Below are 18,347 nucleotides of genomic sequence, written 5' to 3'. Positions count from 1 at the left end.
TTGCACTCACATTTTCCATAAATTTTCTGTTATTTGCAATACTGCAAGTGGTCAGTGGGGAAGTTGTGCAATCTGTCCTCAATAACACAAACACACTGTGCTTTAACGAGATTTTTGTTAACCAAACTGTTACAAAATTTAATAAAAATAATACTGTATATATTTTCTAAATCATACTACAATAGCATACAATTTCATACCATAACAAATGTAGTTTATTTATTGATTGTAAAATACATTTTTAGTATGGCTACACCTGTGGTTTAAAAAAAAAATAATTTCCAATTGTATCACACTTTTTTTTAAAAAAAGAGATCAGACAGAAGAATAAAATAGAGGTTAAGAAATCACTTACAAAATCTCACATTGTTTCTTTACATAATTTGGGAATATTTGTACTAACCATTCTTTACTACATGTAATTGTTTACCATTTTAATGAAAACAGCTTTATTTTAACAAATGACTTAGCACTATAACTCCAATATATTTCTAGGGATTGTAAAAAATCTTTGTATTAATCAGAGGTTTGTATAAACAGGGTTTTTATTAACGAGATTTGACTGTACATTTTTTTTTTTTGCTTGCTTGACCGTTTCAGTAAATTATTTTGAACTTAGTGTGACTATTAGACTACCAAGTGCTTGCAACTTAGTGGTCAATAAGGTGTCATCTCATTATAATGCCAATTTTTTAGGCCTAAAAAAATTGCCTCTGAGAATATGTAGGGATTTTTAGTTTATTTCCCATCTAAGCTATCCTTCTGGAATCTTTGTTCAAGTAGCCCATTTTTCTGGTGTAGAAGTGTGTTGTAACTTGTAAAAATGTATACTGGAAATGACAGGACATGTTCAAAATCTGGATTCACAAAAAAATAAGCTTCAGAGTAGGTCATACGCCTGCTTTCAAGACATTACGCACGATAGTCATTATATCCAAGATTTCCATTACATGTAAGGAAAAAAATACCATTTTAACACAGCTGTTAAATAAATACTAAACTACCCATGACCATGGGTGAAGTGTTGATCTCCAGTTCACTATTATACGACCATTCTGTATTACTGGATCAGTGCTTAAAATCCACAGTTGCACTCCAGACTATAAAAAACACTGCATGCCAGCTCCCTTCCTTGCAAGTGCAGGAGATGAGACATTTGTCGTACGTGCCATTGTCACCATAGGTACCCTTTTGCACCGTGGATGGTCCCCTTGAGAATTCATTATTTACCTTTGGGATTTATATCCGTTATTTCTATTTCCTCATTAAATCTGTTTTATTTGACGCTTCTGCGTACGTACCTGTGTTCAATTGCCATACATTTGCAAGTCATTTAAATTTTTTTTATTATTATTTTAAAGTCTCTTGCAGAGATAAGATGCTAGTGTAAACACACCCAGCCCTGGTATACTTTTTTGCTATCATGCAGACATTAAATTTTTTCAGCAAAGTAGATTTATCAATTGATAGCGGCCGGTGATAGATGGGCAAGATAGTGATTTTTCAACGTCAGCTATGACGTTAGGGGACGAGTAATGTTGTAGGGAAAGGAATCGGCCTACAGTAAGGAACCATCCTTGTGTTGGCCTGGATGATTCCAAGAGGCTGCCGGAAACCCAAGTAGGGAATAGCTTAACCCGGGATCCCAACCTGCGCCACGCCTCAAGGGAAGGCATATGACCTACTCTGAAGCTTGTTTTTTTTTTGTGAATCCAGATTTTGAACATGTCGTGTCATTTACAGTTACCTATACATTTTTTTACAAGCTACAACACACTTGTACACCGGTGGTTTTTCACGCGCGCAGGGTCGGAATCGGAGGCGGAGATAAACAACGACCGGGCGACGACGACGTCCACGACAGACCTGGTGGCCAGCCTGAGCGTGAACGTGAGCGTGGGGGAGCGGCACAACAACGAGGCGGTGGACCGCCTGCGGTTCCACGAGCGCTGCGGCTCGCTGGTCAAGCTGTCGGGGGGCGGGCGTGCCGCAGAGCGCCGGAGGCCCCTCGACGAGTTCAACAACGGCGTGGTCATGACCCACCGCCCGCTCCGGGACAACGAGCTGTTCGAGGTGCGTGGTTGCCGCTGCCTGTCGCCTCTCCGTTCCACGACGAACATCCCTTTTCGTTCCCCCTTTTCCACAGAAAGTTCTTATTTAAAACAAATCCGGTGTTAATTAGAAAATAATGAAGTTCCTGTTTCTCTTATTGAGAGAAATTAATTACAATTTCATCTAGGAAATATTTACGCACAGAAATACAGGTCTCGGGCATATTGTGCCCGAGCAATTTTTTTTTTTACCAACACTATTAAATGAAAGGAAGGTAGTATATGTCTATACGGAGTGTCACGTAGCTCAGCGTCAGCCAAGAACCGTTGCTAAGCCAATTAATCATGGCTCTAAATAAAAAACATAGTTAAAAAAATTTTGTTTTTTTTAGTTATGACATTTTTTGAAAAGTTTTTAAATCTCCAACAAGTTCCTAATTACAATAAATGAAAAAAAAAATTAAGTATTAATTTGGTGTATAAAACTTTTTTTTTTTTTTGCATTTTAGTGAGCTGATGTTACTTTTGTGCATATTTCTTCTTCTTCTTCTTCTTCTTCTTCTTCTTCTTCTTCATCAAATTTTAGTGATGGATAGACCTTGTTGATATGCTTCTCGAATGAGGAAATGACGGCTAGTTGACTGTGAAATTGAGAGACGGAAACACTTAGAAAAATGAACAGAAACGTTAAAAGAATAAATCACCGACAAATCGGAAGAATTTGCAAGCAAACGGTGGACAAATTTTGTTTCATCCTCCCTTCCCCAAAACTACATTCGGTTGTACGCTCCGGCTGACAGCTCGCGTCAAGGCGCGCAAGGAAATCCTTCCCCAGACTGGGTGCAGTTTACACCTTGTTGCCGGCAGATCCGCATCGACCGACTGGTGGACAAGTGGTCAGGCAGCATCGAGGTGGGCGTGACGACGCACAACCCCACGGCGCTGGAGTTCCCCGCCACGATGACCAACATGCGCAGCGGCACCACCATGATGTCGGGCTGCGGCATCCTCACCAACGGCAAGGGCACCAGGCGGGAGTACGGCATGTACAACCTCGACGAACTCAAGGTCTGTCGCGATTCCCCTTGCACCACAGTTCGGCTCTCCTTTGATTTTAAAGGTCCGTGGGGGGAGTCCTCCTTCGTATGGCCAGTTGCACCATCCTGCAGATGAAGCTGTTTGTCTTGGGATCCAGGATTGGCTGAACCCTAAGCTGGGCGGGGGTGACTTGGCACTACAGGAGGTCCTGACGGAGAAAAAAAAAATCCACATCTCTATCAGTGATTCCCTTTATGTAAATTATTTCAGCAATCCAGACCTCTGGAGTTGGCCTAAGTAATCTGACACTTGACACTTGACCATCCAGATGATCCATCGATCATTCCTGTGAACGTCGCGCCGACGCATTTCGGGCCTACGCAATCTTCGCTTCCGCGAACCAGAGTTCTCGCGTTTTCAATCTCCAGCAACAAGTGGAAGCAGTGTCGAAGAAATGCCGGGTACATTTATTTTTGGTGGGCCGGAACAATATGAAGTCGCTAAAACAGAGATTGTGACACTGGGAGCAAATGCTTTGAAGCGGTTGCCCTCAAGATAGCAGTTAATCTGATCACTGTCTTGTCTCTTTTTTGATTTTTAGTTGCGACTGAAAAATTCATGTCGGTACTTCAAAGTGATTGCAAAACAAAACAGTCTGAAATGTGACTAGGTACTTGCTAAGAAAAAGCCTCTTTTAAATATAAAAGTTATTGTAACAAAATAAAAAAAAAATTATGAAAGCATTAAACTAAAATAATAATTGTTTCTAAATATGGGCATTACATGTGGAATGTGTTTGTAATGCTGGAAAATGGCAGGATTTGTTCATTCGTTATATACAATCTAAAATTTTATAAATCATTTTCTATTTTTATGCTTTGTTACCAAAATCACCTCCAGGAAGACTAAAAATTCTGGACATGTCTGCTCATGCTGTGTTGGTCCGAGATCATTGTCATGAACCGCCATGATGTTGGTTCATCTCAAAGTTCGCAATGAACTTTGCTCCGCGCTCAAAACACATAGAAAGTTCTACTTAATTGCAACATAGTCATGTTCTCACGTGCTGGGTTTTCCCCCTAATTTGAGGTGTGAAAATATCTTACTGGTTACAGTTTGTCATGCCCATGTCTTCCTCTCTTTATTTTGAAACCTTCTAGAATGTTACAGTTTTATTGCCCAGAATGTGTTTTAAAATTTGACATACGTAATTAACGCACATGTTAATTTTAAATTACAGAAAAAATAATGATAAAACACATTTATAGAAACTCTAACCCACATTAATAATTAATGTTAATGCACAAACAGTATGACAAATGCCTATACATAATAGAAGAAACATGAGTACAAAATAATGATGAAACATTAAGCAAACATCAACAACATGAAAGATTCTCATTTCGTTGTTATTAGTAGCAGGGGGCAGGAATTATGCTATGTTGCAACAGGATTCAGTAGGTGGAGAGCCTCAGGATTCAGCTGTCTGCTTGAATTTGTAATGTTATGACTTTGACTTTAAAAATTTGATTCAATAGTTACTTATAATCTTTCTTTTTATTCCTTCCAAAATTTCTTTGTACTGCACAACTTTAATAGAGAGGAAAGTCACTCAGAAAGACCTACCTCAGAGGCATCACAACATACTTGCCCTTAGAGTATTTTTGCTTGAACAGTTCGTGATCGGTTTGCGATCTGTTTGTCGGCAGGAAGGTGATCGCATCGGTATGATGAGGAAATTAAACGGCGACCTCCACTACTTTATCAACGGCCTGGACCAAGGTGTCGCTGCAACGAAGATTCCGTACTGCGTTTGGGGGGTGGTGGACCTTTATGGCATGACAGTCAAGGTTAGAGGAGTAAACGCACATGATGTACTGTACATTTCAGCTGCAAAATAGTTAAAATTGACATTGATCTGATTATGAAACCTCTTAATTCTCTGAAGACAAATTTTACAGGAGAAACAAAAGAAAACCAAAACTTGCAATGCCAAACTTACTAACTTCTTTTAATAATATGCATACTTATAACTAGTTAGTTTTAAAATTCCTTTAGAATATTAGTTATAGTTAGGAAATATAAACCTACTATCATTATTGCTGAATGCTTTCATGAAATTAATTAAATGATTAAAAACAAACGTTCACTAAGTTATGAGTTATGATGATTGTATCTGATTCATTTATCAGACAGTTCAAGCCAACAGGTAGATTAAAGTTTTAACAATTTTTTTTATATTTTTTTTTTTATATTTCAATTGGTTGTGTGCTTGAGAAAATTCTTTTAATATTTCTTGAAATTATTGGAATAAGCTTTAATTTTTGAGGGAAAATAGTAACATAGTTTATTTGTGAACATTTTTTTTTCACAAATATTTTTTATACTAAATTTAACATCAGGCTACAGTCTTGACAGCCACACAACATTTATTCAGAATTGAATTTTATAACTTAAAAAATGTACTGCAGATAAAAAGCAATAATAAATTAGGTTCCCCTAATATTCCAATCTCTCAGCTTGCAAGTCCACGGTTAGGATGCTGTTTGTAAGGTGTTCATTGATTGTTTGACAGGTGACGATCGTGGATCGGGATGAACGTGAGGAACAAAACCTGATAACGCGTAGAAATACAGCTCTCAGAGACCAGCAGCTAATGCAGTCTCTTAATGGTAAGTTCAGTATGGTGTAGTAATATAATTTTTATTTTAATGAAATGTAACAATTTTAAACTGGATTTTTTTCACTTTATTTGTCTATAATTTTTTTCTAGTATCTGTTGAAATTATGGTAAATGCTGAATTATTCATTAAAATTTTATATTATTTAACAAATATTAAATTAAAAAATATCTTAATACTTAGTTCACCAAAATAGTTTCATTTTGGCTGATACATATTGCACTTATACAGTAAAATAATTTATAATAAGCACTTCTAGTACAAGGTACTTGAAAAAATAAAAATAAATCGGCAAATTTTTGTGTACAGTAAGTCCTCGGTTTACGTCGGGGTTACGTTCCTGAAAACAGCGACGTAAATAGAAACGACGCAAAATGAGCCATGTTTCATGCCACCGGCCGGCCGGAAGCGCTGGCATACAGACGTGACAACGGGCAATTTTATCAGCAAATTACAACCGACAGCGTGGGAAACAAGTCCAACTAGTACTTCTCAGCTTTATAGAATGGTTATTTAACCAGCTGCTTTATTACCTTTATTGATTGAAATATAAAGCAGCGGAGAGCAGGAAGAATCCCTCATGATGTATGATAAGATAAGGCGGTGAACGTGTAGCTTACGCTACATAGCATAAATTAACTACCGAAGGAAACAAAGAATTATAAACGAATTATACGGTGTTTTGGTTAAAATAAAGATTTACGGTCATTGTAAACGACGTTATTGTGAATCGGCGACAACTTAAATTGAAACATGAGTACTCAAACATTAGCGACGTTAATCCGAAACGACGTAAATCGGTACGACGTGAATAGAGGACTTACCGTATTTGAAATTGTACCAACGTGATTAAATTAAAATATGTAACAACTACTAATTAAGAGATGCAAGATGAAACAGCATAAAATAACTTTTTCCAATTCCTTTTGTTTATAAATTTTGGTACAAAATTCATGCTAAATAAATTACTGTCAATGAATTTACAATAGTAAAAGATAACGTATTTGTGGTTTGAGTTACGTTTTGTCAAATCGCTGAATGTTTTGTTTAAATGTATTTAGTTAAATTTTGGTGCTAAATTTTGTATTAACTTGCATTGCTGTGTTATATTTTGTATTTACATGCTTTGGAGTGTTATTTCTGTTTTATCACACTGCACCATATAATCTTTTCCCTACTCATTACATGATTCTCAGTTACATTATATTTTTGCCTTCAGCCTCAAATTTTTTTAAAGTTTTTTGCAATAAGTTTTTAAAGTTATTTTGCAATATTTTTTTTTTTTTTTAGTAAAAAAACTTTTATGATGTGAAATTTCTATACAGACAGTGGGGTAGGTCAAGGCAAAGACATCATCAGTGAAACAAAAAAGCATAACAAAAACAAAAGGCTAAAACTCAGAGCGAATAAAGTAGTGTGTGTTATACTACTGTAAGACTCTTTGCTGTTTTTTTTTTGTCTCATGTTTGTTTCAATTGTGGACATCCAATGCGCGCTTTATTAGCCATTTAATTTCTCGTCGAAAACACAGATTAGTAACATTGCTCGATGGTATATTTTCTTTAATAGCTAGGGACAAGGTTATATGGTGAATTTCGATAAAACCGATACAACACGAAAAGTATGTCACTAGACCATAGAACACCGAAATGAACATTAATACACCATTTAGCACTGAAATGCAACTAAAATCCTAAAATTAATTAGCAATATTACAGTGAAGCATCATTTTTAAGGTACGTTGTATGTAATATTTGACTGTAATCAAAATTTAACTCAAATCACAAAAAACTTATCTTTTGATATAATAAATTCAATTACTTTAATTTATTTAGCAGGAAATTTGTACCAAAATATATTTGGTAAATAGATTGGAATAGTTTTTTAGTTTTTTTTTATCTTGCAACTCATTTATACATTATGGCATTGGTACATTTATGAAATACTTGCACATTTATTTTGATTGTTTCTAGTACTGAAAGTGTGCATATTAAATTTACTATATTGTAAAAGTGCAATATATAATAGCCAAAATAATGTGTCATATTTGTTTAGTGATAAACTATATTTATGAATTAACAGAATCAAAAAATAAAAATACTAACCACAAAATCTTCTGTTTTAAAAATGAACTTAGCATAAAAATCAAACAACATAATCTTGTCCCTATTAGTAATAGCATAATAGCACACTTGCATACTTGCACTTGTGTGTACATGCACACTTGTCTACTTGCCCATGCACACAATCAGATACTTGGAACGCTTGCTAATACACTTGCATACCTGTATGCTCATCAGTACCCTTGTATGTTTTTGCACACACCTTCAGATATTAGTGTATCCTAAAAAATTTCCTATTCTTTGCATCTGTGTCGTTTCACTTCACATGGCCCTTGGTGGCCATGGAACCATTTTTTCTCTGTGTGTTTATTGACGGAAGTGTTGGTTAGGCAGTTCCGTGTCAGACGTGAAATTAAATCTTCTGTGACTGTTCTGCCAGACATGCCGGAAGAAGACTGCGTGGACCGGCTGATGTTCCACTCTCACTGCGGAACCCACGCTGCGGTCATCTTCAACAACCGCACGGCCCACAGGCCCAAGTGAGTTGCAAAGTTCTGCGTTAGCTTATGTGTAGCGACAAGATTTTATGGTAAATTGCGATAAAACTGAAATAACACAGAAAAACTTGTCAAAACACCACTTAACAACAAACAGTTAATACACCATGTAGCACTGAAATACAAGTTATATCATGGAATTAAGAAGCATTTGACCAACAGTTAATTCAAATCATGAAAAAATGAAATTTTTAGTGATTAAAATTCAAGGAATGTCATTATTTCTGGACAAAATATGTTGCCAAAGTGCATGGATCGGAAATATTAATTTAATTTGTTGTAAGGTGCATCTCTTATTGAATCAATTTTAAACCAAAATGCTTGCTAATTTATTTTTATTGTTGTGAAAGTATCTTGTTATAGACCAATTTATTAAAAATTATTTTACTGTAAAAATGCATCATAATATTTGTACACCTATCTTGTTGGAGTAACTATTATAAAACAGCTTTTATAAAAATAAAGACAATAACACCAAAATTCACTGTTTTATAAACAAAAATTGAACTGAAAATAAATCCATAAAATCTTGTCCTTATGTGAAATAATTGTCTGTTCTTGTATTACTACATTGATGAACAATCATAAAATTAGTGTTGTCAGATCACTTGTCTCCCACAGATGCAATCTATATTTGATTCATTTGGTTTAGAAAAATATCATAGTTTCGTTTGAATAGGATTATGTAAATAAATGATTTTGGAAATACTCAACGTTAAAACCTGTTACAGTCAAACCTCTCTGAAACGACCCCTCACGGTTCCCAGGAATAGGGTCGTAATAAAGGGGGGGGGGGGGGGTCGTAATAGATGTTTTCTGAAATTTTCAGTTCATTTCAACACCCCCCCCCCCCCCCCCCCCCCCCCCCTCTTTTCCCAAACCGCTACTCGCTAACCAGCCGTACAATGGCAGGATGCTGACACTCACAATGCTAGACGGCTTTGCTTTAAACCCACTTCAACCTTCATGACAAGTCCGTCGCCCAACAGGCCACCTCTAAAGAAAATATGTGTTAGTTTACATGTACGTTTTCTGCTTTCCGTAGTTAAATACACTAGAACCCCAATGTCACGAACCCCGGATTTAACGAAGCTGTGATTTTACGAATACATTCTCGGGAACCGTCAAAAAATTGGACATTTTGACCAAAATGTGAAAATCAGAAGAAAAAAAAATTTAAAAAAAATGAAATGAAACATCATTAAAAATTGTTAATTTTAACACACCGCATATTTTTGTGTCGGCTTTAATACTTCCAATAATGTTCATGTAAGAATAACAGAAAAATAATGGGACATTTCTTTTAAAAATATGGCAGCTGTAGGTTCTGCAACGCGAGTGGGCGCACACGAAGCTTGCCCGGCTGGCTGGCGGCAGCGGCTTCATAACGCATAAGCTTACCCCTCCCTCCCCTCTCGTTAACATTCTTCAAGGCTAGCTCATCCCTTCTAGACACACAAACCATCTAGTGTCCTCCCTTATAACACCCCAACTTCGCTCCCCTTTGAAAAACCTTCAGTGAGAAAATGCTCATTTCACCCTTCCTTCTCCCGTAAAATTGGGCTATTATGAATGGGGTACTAAAGCGGCGAGGGAGGGGTCAAAATATGTCACTTTTCACACCAAGTTCGAGTTCAGTCATCTCTGGCAAGGAATTTACAAGCTTTCAAACTTAAATATAAATGTACTTTAATATCAAGGGTCCTATGAAAAGGAATATTCCGAATAAAATCAAGCTGCTGTCACCAAACAAAGCATAAAATGGCCCAATGCGTGGTTGCTTCGTTATTGCTCGCGCGAGAGGCGAGACTTGGAATGTTAGAAGATAGATAAATGCGAGGGAGACCAACGGCAGCCAGTGTGTTTCCTGCATGGGCAATAAGTGGCGTAGCCTTTTTTTTATGCTGGGTGAAGCGACCATTTTCTATCAACCCACGGGAAAAGAAATTGCTTGAGCTGTCAAAATAAACATTGCTGCGGCAGTTAAAACAAGTCGAGGCGGGCGTGCATCCAGTCGGTCGCTGTGTATTGTCAACCGATAGTAATCAAAATCAAGAGAAATCCAGCAGGTAGCTTTCTTTGCCTTAACTGCGTACCACACTAGACACTCGCAAAAAGCTAAACGTAAACACGTTGCTACAAAAACCTTTATCTGCACCCTGCCGGCAAAGGGACGTGGAATTGGGGTTGTCAAGCGCTGACAGCGGTCGACAGGAAGTGGTATTTATTTTTAGATATGCGCTGCCTACGGCAGTACAGCACTCGGCAAGAGAAACGCAGTAACACACTACTCACCACAAGAAACTTATTTTCTGTCCGATTTTCTTCGGATTTTCGGCAATTTTTCACGGTTCCTCGAAATCGGGTTGTAATAGAGAGGTGGTCGAAATAAATGGGGTCGCAACAAAAAGGTTTTACTGTACTTGTTCGTCATCATATCAATTCATCACTGCTTTTGGGAAACTGGCAGATGTCATACCGTTAGCCTCAAAGTTTTCTCAAGAGTACTCCCATTTCTCTCATCTCATTATTTCAACCCTTATTTTTATCCAATGATCTCAATATTGACAATCTCTTGAACCTAAATTCATTCATTCGTTCATTCATTCATAACAGTTCTTGGATTTCGTAGTTTGGAATGAACAAAGTTATTTGCTAAGCTTGCTGATTTTAGCCATAACCCACATGTTTAAGAATTATTATGTTCTGATGTTTCGGTCAACTTTGCAGTAGCCATCTTCAGGGAAGCAGTCGCCTACCACTTTCCCGTATCCATTTATTTAAAATGAGCATTAGTTGTCCAGTGCTGGATTAAAATAGGTGTTTTTACATGTAAAAATGTAAATTATGTTTGTTACTTTCCATTTTGTGATTATATACCGTTTTTTACCTGCAGAAGGGTTGCCCTTGCATATGGGCCAAAAAAAAATTAACATTTTCACTGTAAGGGTCACTCTCGAATATGTGTCACACCTTAAATCTGTCTCCAGGAGAATACAGGTTAAGTCTGTATGTTTCGTGTCTCAGCAAATTTCCCTGCCCTCACTCACACGTGCATGCACACCCTCCTTTTTTCTCAGTCACTGGTTTATTTTTATATTTCCCCTCTTGAGCGCCAGCCCAATCCCGGCGGTAAACAGCCAAGTCACTTACCGGCTGCCGGTGGCCGGGTAGCCCTGACAGATGACAGACTCATCTTAATGCTGCAGATAATCAATTTATTAAATTTTATTAATTTATTAGCCTATTTGTACTTTCTCATAACATATTTATTAAAAACCAACACAGGCCAGTTAATTATTCGACCACACAGTGCAATGTCATTTTTTTTTTAACCAAAATGAAAAGAAAAAAATTCTCACAGTATCACAGATCACAGTACATGTTATCAAACAAAAAAAATCAGCGTGCAATGTGCAATCCATATGCGGGTAAATACTGTATGCGTGCACTAATTTTACTTTTGTTAAATGAACACGTATGAGTGTAGGCATTGCTCACGTTGTGTTTCCCAGTGCAATGGACGACTTCAACAATGGAGTCGTGCTGACAAACCGTCCCCTGAAGCCCGGCGAGCTGTTCGAAGTGCGACTGGACAAGATGGTGGTCAAGTGGGCGGGGTCCATAGAGATCGGAGTAACGACCCACCACCCGACAGAGCTCGAGTACCCTTCCACTATGACCAACGTTAGGTAAAGTATGCTTCTGTGAGTGTGCACGTCGTGTCTCTTCCAAAATAATCTTTTATTTGTCTATAAATAGAGACAAATTTTTTTAAATTTCATTACTATAACAGAGGGTTTCTGTGTTATTGTTTTTATTTTTATGACACCTGTTTTGTGATAACACTGATAACTACCCCACCAAAATAGGGTTAAATTTATAGGCTGCATTTTTACTGTAAACAATTTTTAATAAATGGCTCTAAAACAGATACATTCAAACCAATAAAAATTAATTAGTGAGCTTTTATGCACAAAAAAAATTCTATGCCATGCAGTTTGGTATAATTTTTTTCTGAAAATAATGAAATTCCTTAATTTTACACATTAAATAATTCCCTGTTTTTATAATTGAAATTAATTTTTGTTTAATGATACTTAATTGTATAATATAACTTGTATTTAGGTGCTCTATGGTGTATTAACTTGTGCTTTGATGTTATGTGGTGTTTTGACATGCTTTTCTGTGTTGTTTCTGTTTTATCGCAATTCAACATTGCAAGGTTTCAATTTATTACCTACAATTCAATTCTTCAACTACTTTTTAATTTTGGCAGAATGGCATACAACAATCTTTGTAGTATTACAAATGTTGTGGTGGTGCAGTACTGGTTTTGTTTATAAAAAATATTGTTCTTAACCTAGAAAAGCATGAACTATTGTAGTGAAACTGCATTTTGAGTTTATTTAAATTGTTTTCCTGCAGATCTGGAACCTGGATGATGACTGGAAATGGTGTAATGCACAACGGTACGACTGTGATAGATGATTATGGACAGAATCTTGATAGGCTTCAGGTATGTATTTCATACATGCTATTAAGTTAACCAGTCAAGCTAGCCAATTTGGTTTACTTTATTTTCTACCTAAAAAAAGCCTATGCTGAAATTAATTTTTTTAAATTTAAGATATAGTATATGAAAATGTTATTTAAAAAACAAAAACTAAAATAACTTTACAAAAATAAGTACATTTATTTTATAGCATTTTCTTCTTTGTTTTAGCCCTTTGAAGTTGTAGGTTTTGTGATAGCGCTGCATGAAAAATTCACACATTCATGAAATTTTCGCTGTGGAAAATTTGATGAGGTGATTTTTAAGGTCCTTGTAGTTACGTACAGATTTTTGTAACTTGCAAGTATGTAATGTATAAAGATTTTATCAATCATGCTTGCAGGATTCTTTTCTACGGTACACGTACATTTTAACCCTTTTTTCATGACTTGGATGTATTATTTTGCTTCATTGTTTGCGTATCCTCTTCTGTTTAAGTCTGAACAGTGCAGTCATGATGGCTTAGTAGTTACGTAGATCACTAGCCTTCCACAATAGTGAATAGAGTTTGGTTCTAGGCCGGGTCACATCCGGTTTTTTCGCAAGCTGGAATATTTGGTGAACTTCACCATGATCTTGGTTTTGTCTGGGTAATCCTGTTTCCCCTACCTATAAATCAATGAGATGTTTAAGTCTCTGTCTCACATGCAATGTAATTTATGTAGTTCGTTTTCTTGTCATTGCGGTGATTTAAGGGCTTTTCCTGTTCATATTTCACTCTCTCTCTCTCTCTTGCATTTTGTGTTTCAACAGATATTTGTATTTACTTTATATTAGTAGTTTTCCCCAAATTGAGACCTTCCAATGTCTATGAACAATGATGATGTCCATGGATAATATCCTGTTTGGATAGCCTACACTACAGTTTACTGTGTTGAAAGCCACAACCATAACCCAAACAGTTCTGAAGTTTACAATAGTAAATGTTAGGTTATGTTTGGTCTGGTCAGTGTAAAAAAAAATAATATAACCAGTCCAAAAGTATTTCACTTCAAAGTACAAGCTTCGAAAACATCTTAGCTGTCTTTCACCCAGTTTAACTCGTTCTGTGCGCTCCTCGCACCACCCAGAAACGAGTGCAGTCAAGTTGAGCTGACACAAATGCTTGGTTACTGTTCGTGTGCTGATAGCCTACATAGAATCATTAAGCTTGTAAAATAGATTTGCCTAAAGTGTTTTCCTCGCCGAAACAAAGTTCATAACTCAGTAACCACTGATAAAATTCCAGTTAATCCAGTTAATCAGTACTTCCAGGTTATTCGCATATCAGATGGCTTACAGATTTTGGTAGAGCAGCAGTCATCAGCTTGTTTTTATATTAAACGACTCTCGTAGTGCCCACTGCCGCCATCGTCGATGAGCCATTCTAGTGACGTCCACCTCGGCTCCTGTGCAAGTCCGCTCAGCTCGGACTCTCAGTACCTTTTCCTTGTCTACTAGACATATAACTTAGAGGAATAAATTAAATTAGCAAGAACTTGTAAGGATTCAAAAATACCAAATCTAATAGAAATTCAGTAAAACCCTATAAAAACCAAAGATTCTAAACAGCAAAAATACTACTATTAAAAAAAATGGAAATGGTGGGGGCATACCACAATGTACACACACATACACAGACACGTACAATCATGTGCACACACAAACAAACAAATGCAAACACATATGCATAAACAAACACAAACAAATGCACAAACACACATAAAAACACAAAATTCCAAATGCTCTAGTTGTTTGTAAGACCTTGCTTTGCTCTGTCAATTAACTAATTGCTGTAAAAGTCACACGCTATACAATTAATAATTATGATCACTTGCGTGAACTATTGCGGCTGGAAAATAAACATTTAGAGAGAATCAGATGAGAGAATCTTTTTCCCACCCCAAATCCTATAAGGTTATTAAAATAAATTTACAAGAAATACTTTTAAAAAAAACAGTAATGACAAGAAAGTTAAATAATGTGCTCAGTGCGTGAGACCATACCTTAAGCGCTGGGGCGTTGACTTGATTCTAAACCCTCGAAAAGCGCGCAGGTGTTATAGTTGTGACGCAACCCCGGACAGGTGGGCGACCGCGTGGGGGTGATGTGCAAGGAAGGCGGCACTCTGCACTTCTTCGTGAACGGCGTGGACCAAGGCTGCGCCGCCACCAACATCCCGGAGTCTGTGTACGGGGTCATCGACCTGTACGGCCAGGCCGCCCAGGCGACCATAGTGGACAGCCTCGACTGCTACTCCCCGGACACGGCCAACTCCAGCCTGTCCAACAACGCCCTCTACAGGTAGAGTCCTTCAGGGTTCAAAAAAATTTTTTTTAAAAAAAATTCCATGTTTTATCGCATAACCGTCGCAAGTTTTATACTAAAATCAAGTTGGATAAGTAAGGTTGCGATTTTTATGCGGAAAAAAAAAACTTTTTTTTTGGTAAAGTTATTCATAAAAATAAACCTTTTCTTAAGAAAGTACGTTTATTTAAAAAGTGAGGTATACAAAAGCACGCCAAAAAATTTAAATTAATAAGTCATGCAACAAAAACATTTTGTTTAACTTTAGATAGAAAAACGAAAACTGTCACCCGAACGTAAGTTGGAACTAATGCATAACTATCCAACTAACGCGCGTTCTCTATCAGGTGCCGAGTTAACTGCATTTGATAGCCCGCACTCTTTCGTGGTAAGAGTATACTACGACGGTAGTTACGCGTTAGTTCACGTCACAGATTGAAGTCGCTTGCGTTCGTGTCACAGATTTAGTTTTTCTATTTAAAGTTGAAGAAAGGTTTTTGTTTAATGAATTATTAATATAAATTGTTTGGTGTGCTCTTGTATACTCCACCTTTTTTTAAATAAATGTACTTTCCATGAACGGGTTTTGTTTTTATGAATAATATATACCTAACAAAAAAAAATTTTTCTGCATAATCGTCGCACCCCTACTTTTCAAACTTGATTTTTGAATAAAATGTGCGACGATTATGCGAGAAAACACGGTATGTCTTAGTTCAGCTTTGATCTAAGCCAGCCTTAAATATAAGATGCCTTCGAATTTAAGATGACTTCAAATCTAAGACAACCTCTAATTTAAGACTGAGATACACATTGTGTGCAATATTTTGTTTCCTTAAGATGGGCTTTTAAATCTTGGTATTCAAAAATATGAGATTCATTAATAAATTAATCAAATTTTGTTGAATACATAAATTATGAATTAAAAAATTAAACATTCAACTGACTAGTGAATGTCAGAAAATTGCTTAGTGCATTGACAGAATTGGAAAAATACTATAAAGTATAAATGACTTATCAGTATTTACAGTCCTACAATTTATTCACACTAAAGTGTTTTTTGCTTAAGTGATCTTCGTTTCCATCATGTCCACGGCAAGAATGCGAGAGTTTCCAACAATTTCCTCACGGCATCCCGTCCACGGGCATTTGGAGAGTTCAACGATGCCATTGTGATGAGCAATCGCGCACTGCGAGAAGGGGAGATGTTTGAGGTGGTCATCGACAAAACCGTAGACCGGTGGTCGGGATCAATTGAGGCGGGTGAGTCTGATTGAAGTTTGTGTTCTCCAATGTTGATACATTAAGCATCTTAGTCTCGGTGGTGTTCTTATCCTATGTTGTCCTTTTGTCCACATTTGAGTCAGTGGCGTAGCCAGGATTTGTGTATGGGGGGTGTTAAGAAGCATGCCCCCCCCCCCCCCCCCCCTGTATTAAAGCGGGGGGTCCTCCCCCGGGAAAATTTGGATTTTAAGTTGTAAGATAGTGCTATTTTAGCAGTTTCCAGTACTTATATTTAAATATTTTAATAGTAAAATTTTTATTAATTTTAATATGAAATTTATTTGAGTGATGAATAAGAAATTAAGTAAAGATTAGGTGCTAAGGGGGGGGGGGGGGGGGGGGTTGAACCCCTAAACACCCCCCCCCCCCCCCCCTGGCTATGCCCCTGAATTGAGTTGTTCATGGTTGTTGGAAAATTAGGAAACCTAATACTTATTTATACCCATTAAATTTTAAATTTTATGTTTCAACATTTCTGATATTCTTTCTACTTTTAATTTTTATTAATTTATTTTTGAACTTTATACAAAATTTTTATAGTACAAATGTTGAACACTAGAGTAAATATTTATGGCTGTAATTTACTTTTCTAAAACCAAGCCATCAGTGAGTCTAAATAAGATCTCTGCTTGTCAGTTCTTTTTCTGAAGTATAAATATTCCTAATTATTAATTGAAAAAGTTTAAAGTTTTTATGGTGAAACATTTTAACTGTAAAGTTCTTTTTTTTCCTTCCTTTTTACATAACCAACAAAAAAAACTGGATAACTGACTGTATTAATGAACCCATTTGGTTAAATATTTAGGTATATTTCGTGTTTACGAACTTATACATAAGTAATTTCGGAAAATTGATAAAGTCTTTTAATGGCCATCTATTGTACTGAAGCCAAGCAGAACAGCTGTGCATGAACCATCGTTAGAGACCTGTGAATTTCGCGGATTCATTTCGTGTTATGCTAAAATTCAAATAATTATACCTTAGTGCTGCTTCTGTCATTGGTTCTCTGTTAATCTGGAGGACTGAGGGCCAATTAGAGACCCTCACTCATAGAAATGTCGAATCACAGGCCACCCAGTCGAAACGACTCACAAGTCAACAGCCAGTGAACAGTTGGCATTTGCCCGAGTGTGTAGAGGATATTGGAGTCTATCCTGGAGGTCATTGAATCCGCGAAATTCACGGGTCTCAAACCATCGTGTTCCCTGCAGGCGTGACTGCGATCCGACCCGAGGACTTGGACTTCCCGAGCACCATGACAGACATTGGACATGACACGTGGATGCTGTCGGGCTCGTCCGTCATGCAGGACGGGATCACGTTGCGCAACGGATACGCCTGCGACCTGGACACCCTTACCGCTGGCACCAGGATCGGTACGTCGACTGCTCTGCGTTGTCCCTGAATGTTCTACACTAAGTGTAGTTTACTCAGAAATATAATATAGGGACAAGGTGATATGGTGAATTGTGATTAAACTGAAATAACACCGGGAAGCATGTTGGTACACCGTATAATCCTGAAATATAATCTCATACACCATATAGCACCAAAATGCACTTTGAATCATGAAATTAAGTAGCATTCAAACATTTCAGACGTGTGATGCATAGCAACCGCAGCCGTGTACAGCGCATAGCTACGAAATGTGTCTCAGACTACTACTTCAAGTGAACTAAGAGAGTTTTTACTTGGCAACTTCAAAACACTCTGTTATTTGAAATTGTTTATTTGATTTAAGTGTATATGTCTACATATATTTTTGTATGGTACAGTATATTTTAATGAATGTGTTTGTGATTACAACACAGCCTTTATATTGCCTATGATTA

General features: G+C 37.0%; 1 protein-coding gene across 1 annotated transcript in view; it reads left to right on the top strand.

The window, feature by feature from the left end:
* LOC134534896 (neuralized-like protein 4) overlaps positions 1-18,347 on the top strand; it is a 58,789-nt gene that overhangs the window by 4,402 nt on the left and 36,040 nt on the right. The window contains exons 5-14 of the mRNA XM_063373573.1: positions 1,808-2,073; positions 2,919-3,119; positions 4,799-4,939; positions 5,665-5,761; positions 8,273-8,372; positions 11,906-12,082; positions 12,819-12,909; positions 15,011-15,228; positions 16,301-16,494; positions 17,727-17,891. Coding sequence (XP_063229643.1) covers positions 1,808-2,073; positions 2,919-3,119; positions 4,799-4,939; positions 5,665-5,761; positions 8,273-8,372; positions 11,906-12,082; positions 12,819-12,909; positions 15,011-15,228; positions 16,301-16,494; positions 17,727-17,891 — 1,650 coding nt within the window. The remainder of the gene's footprint in view (positions 1-1,807; positions 2,074-2,918; positions 3,120-4,798; positions 4,940-5,664; positions 5,762-8,272; positions 8,373-11,905; positions 12,083-12,818; positions 12,910-15,010; positions 15,229-16,300; positions 16,495-17,726; positions 17,892-18,347) is intronic.

Source organism: Bacillus rossius, chromosome 8 (assembly GCF_032445375.1).
Source record: "Bacillus rossius redtenbacheri isolate Brsri chromosome 8, Brsri_v3, whole genome shotgun sequence".
In the NCBI taxonomy this organism is placed as follows: domain Eukaryota; kingdom Metazoa; phylum Arthropoda; class Insecta; order Phasmatodea; family Bacillidae; genus Bacillus; species Bacillus rossius.
Note: the sequence above shows the minus strand (reverse complement) of the source record. Positions and strands in the feature narration are given on the sequence as shown.